This window comes from Diaphorina citri, unplaced genomic scaffold (assembly GCF_000475195.1).
Source record: "Diaphorina citri unplaced genomic scaffold, Diaci psyllid genome assembly version 1.1 scaffold4527, whole genome shotgun sequence".
In the NCBI taxonomy this organism is placed as follows: Eukaryota; Metazoa; Arthropoda; class Insecta; order Hemiptera; family Psyllidae; genus Diaphorina; species Diaphorina citri.
In genome coordinates this window covers 1-3,965 of record NW_007381925.1, presented here as the reverse complement: position 1 = coordinate 3,965, position 3,965 = coordinate 1, and the positions used below count along the sequence as shown (strand labels likewise).

Below are 3,965 nucleotides of genomic sequence, written 5' to 3'. Positions count from 1 at the left end.
ACAGGGAGTAAAGAAATCCCTCTGTAATTGTTCAAATCCCTCTTATCCCCCTTCTTATGGAGTGGATGAATAACTGCAACAGTCCAATCTGGCGGTAGGGTTTCTGTTTGCCAAATTTCGGTGATTGTGTTATGAAGGTGTTTGACAGTATCATAATCTGAATTCTTCCACATCTCAGCCAGGATACCATCCTCACCTCCAGCCTTGTTATTCTTCATACCACGTATCACATCCATGACTTCATCAAGAGTGGGTGGAGGACTGTCAGATGGAGGAACACTCGGATAGAAGTCAAGGTATTCCTGGGGATCTTCTGCATTTAGTAAAGATGAAAAGTATTGACCAAAGGCTTTAGCACAAGATTTGTCGTTTAAGTTCAATTTACCATCAGTTCCCCTGACATGTAGTGTGGGTGGTTTGAACTTTGTTAATTGAGTTTTGAAAGTTTGATAAAACTCGCGGGTGTGGTGCTTTTGGAAATTTTCTTGTATTTCTTGAATTTGGGTTTTGTTAAACTTCCTTTTTGTTGCAGTGATAAGTTTTGCTGTTTCTTTTCTGACTTGTAAGAAGTTTCCATGGTTTTCCACACTTTTTCTACTGTTCCATTTCAGCCACGCTTGCCTCCGGTTTGCTATTGCCTTATTGCAGTCTTCATTCCACCATGGATGTTTACGCTTCCTGTTTGGTTTTAACGTTTCGTTTGCTGACTGAATCATTGCTGATTTAATGCCGTCCCAGTTTGTTTTATTAGGCTTGTGGTGGAGAGCAGCGGTGAATTTGTCTTTGATTTCTGGATCTTTAAGCAAATTGACATCAATTTTGAGAGGTTTATTTTGTGTTTCAGTATACAATATTGTATGTGCACAAATATCAATTTTGAGAGGTTTATTAGAGAGAAGGAAGACAGGATAGGAGAAAGCCAGCCGTTCCGAGAACGAACATTATCCCATCAGGATAAAATCCACCCCGGGCGGGAATAAAACCCGCGGCCTAGCGCTTACAAGGCAGACGCGCTACCAACTAAGCTAACTAGGCTGGCAGAGATGAAGTTTAGTTTAATTTAGTTGTTAGAAGTTTAGTCTGTAATCATGTCTGTCTGTAACAGTTTGTCCACTCCTGGCAAGATGTCAATGCGCTATGCTATTCTGTAGATCTGGGAACGGCGTCAGTTACTGTCAGTAGTCAGAACCATCAGATGGTGTGTCCTCAGGATTACACATACACCACATTGTAGCAAGTACTTGACTGTAATGGTTAATAGCATGAGCCCCTTCACTTCTAAACTACTGGTCTATGCTGAAATTGCTGATATTAAAGTAACTATTAGCCAGCCTAGTTAGCTTAGTTGGTAGTGCGTCTGCCTTGTAAGCGCTAGGCCACGGGTTCGATTCCCGCCCGGGGCGAATTTCATCCTGATGGGATAATGTTCGTTCTCGGAACGGCTGGCTCCTATCCTGTGTCTTCCTTCTCTCTTCGATTTCGGGACGATGAGACCATAGCAGTTACAGTTCCCTCTGTCAAACCTCTTAAAAAAAAAGTAACTTTTGACAGCCAGAGGATGAGATAAATATGTATTTAAAACAATCAACTCAATATATAAAACATCTCTGCCAGCTATCTTTTTACTTTCTATTACCTTTACGTATAGGGAACCTATACAAGGTAATGAGAAAGTATTGCAATCGGTCCAAATTTTCGAAATCGGGAAATGGGTGGGAATATCCGTTTTGGGGTCCCCTGATTCCAAAAAAAATGGTTTTTAGCCCATGGTCTGTACGTATGTATGGGTGTACTACAGGTTTAAATGGGAAAATGGGAAAAGGTGGTATACAAAATATCTCAAGAACGGTTAGTCGTAAAGCGATGAAATTTGGTGTGATATACCGGTATGGTCCAAGGACGCGACTGTAACAATTTGATTAAAATCGGATAGTCACTCATCCAGATTTTAACCAAAGTCAATGTTTCTTCAGTGGGAAAAGGTGGTATACAAAATACTTACTTACCTCAGCTATTGATTATGGATCACTAGAAATATTTTCAACAAGCAGGCTTCGCCCGCTTGCGCGTGGCTGAGGCATGGCCGGAGGCATAAAGGCATGGCCGTATGTATAAACACATGGCCGGATGCATAAATGCATGGCCGTATGGCTAAAGGCATTTTAATTTTAAGAGGGTGCAGTTTCATGTGAAACTTTTTGTCTATGACGATAAAACAACAACACCAAACTATGAGACTATGAGATAAAAACTAAAATAAAACTTCTTTGTACACCAAGTTCCTGGTTTTTCCATCTGGGGCTAAAACAATGAGGGCCTTTGAAGAAAATGAAACATAAATGCAACAATGCAACTCTTGAAAATGCAACATATAGTTGGCCATGCGAAAAACACTCCGTCCTTAGATCTACACCAACTAAATCTAATGTTTGTCCCTGTGCTTTATTTATTGTCATGGAAAAACAAAGTTTTACAGGAAACTGCGTCCTTTTAAAATTAAAATGATAATCAGAAGGTATCAGTGGTATTCTCGGGATGAAGACTGTCTCTCCCTGACCTATCCCCGTGAATATTGTGGCTTCAATTATATTTCTTAGCAATGTTTTTACCTGCAGTCTTGTGCCGTTACACAGTTTAGGGGGTTTTAAATTTCGTAAAAGAATAATGGGGGCCCCGACTTTCAAGCGTAACTCATGGGGAGGTAGGCCGGGCGGATTCAGGGTGTTTAAAAATTCTGTAGGATAATTTACAGCTTCTTCCTCTTCAATAATAGTATCTATAGAATTGTATATTTTAACATCGGTTGACATCCTCGATAAAAGTTGATTATTAATTTCAAGAGCGCTGTCATTTTTGGGTGTTAAAATAGCTCTGGATTTTAACCAGGATGGGACAATGATATGGGGCTTGTCGAGATCCGGATACATAGTATCTAAGAATAAGTTAAAGTCAGTTAGTAGTGTACAGTGTTCAGAAGGAATGGCTATCTTGTTGTTCTGTTCAGGGTATTTACCGTCTCCTATTTCAAGAAGAAGTTTTGAAAAGGCATCTGCTTGTTCATCCGCGTACAGGTACTCTCGCATGTTAAGTTTTAATGATAAAACAGTTATTTTTGGCCACAGAACAGATGCCTTGAGACAGGCTTTAACCTCATCTGCTCGGGTCCCACGGGAAACAAAAAAGGAATTTTAATTGTGTTAAACATGTTTAAATGCTTGCCACAAACATCGTTCCCCGATTATTTCACCTAGATAAATTTTATGACATAACTTGGACTCGAACCACCAACCTCCAGATCCAAAGTCCAACGCTTTAACAACTGCACCACTAAGGTCCCACGGGAAACAACCGGGAGTGTCTGTCGAAAGTCTCCCGACAGCAGAACAGTTTTCCCCCCCATGAGCTTTCGACTGCTACAAATGTCTTGGAGGGTGCGGTCCAGCGCTTCAAACCCAGCCTTTTGGGCCATTGTGCACTCGTCCCACACTATAATATTAGTTTGCAGTCCTTTAAAACCTTAGCCATGTCGCTCTGCTTAGCTATATTACAGAGGGGGGTTTCATTTATTTATTTATTAATATTTCGACGGGGGCTACCCATTTTTTACAATAATTCCTAATTTCTTAACAATACATATAAAAGAAAATATAAAATTATGTTGTTAAAAAAAAAAGTATTAGAATTTAAACAAAAACCTAAAACAATGACACGGTCGCCAGATTTAAGTTATATTTCTCCTACCATAATGGCGGAACCATGATTTCATGTGACACATGAATCTGTCCGCAAAAGGTTAAAATTTAAACAAAAACCTAAAACAATGACACGGCACGATCATCATCACTGGTGTAAGCTGTGTAACGATAACAAATAGGTTTTAATAGAGGATAAAGAGTCTGAACAAATGTCTATGTTATGTGGCGACTTAGATATAATATTGCATAAATCCATAGCTCGATTAAGCG

General features: G+C 39.7%; 1 protein-coding gene across 1 annotated transcript; it reads right to left on the bottom strand.

Moving 5' to 3' along the window:
* Nucleotides 1–1,945: 1,945 nt before the first annotated feature.
* On the bottom strand, nucleotides 1,946–3,958 carry LOC113472261 (ATP-dependent DNA helicase pif1-like). Its single transcript, XM_026831935.1, has 2 exons — nucleotides 3,813–3,958; nucleotides 1,946–3,695 (listed from the first exon to the last, which is right to left on the bottom strand). The coding sequence occupies exon 2, from the start codon at nucleotides 3,081–3,083 to the stop codon at nucleotides 2,238–2,240; it is 846 nt and encodes a 281-aa protein (XP_026687736.1). The 5' UTR covers nucleotides 3,084–3,695; nucleotides 3,813–3,958; the 3' UTR covers nucleotides 1,946–2,237.
* Nucleotides 3,959–3,965: the final 7 nt, after the last annotated feature.

Excerpts from the sequence above, each read along its gene's own strand:
- LOC113472261 (XM_026831935.1), bottom strand. The coding sequence starts at position 3,083 with ATGCGAGAGTACCTGTACGCGGATGAACAAGCAGATGCCTTTTCAAAA.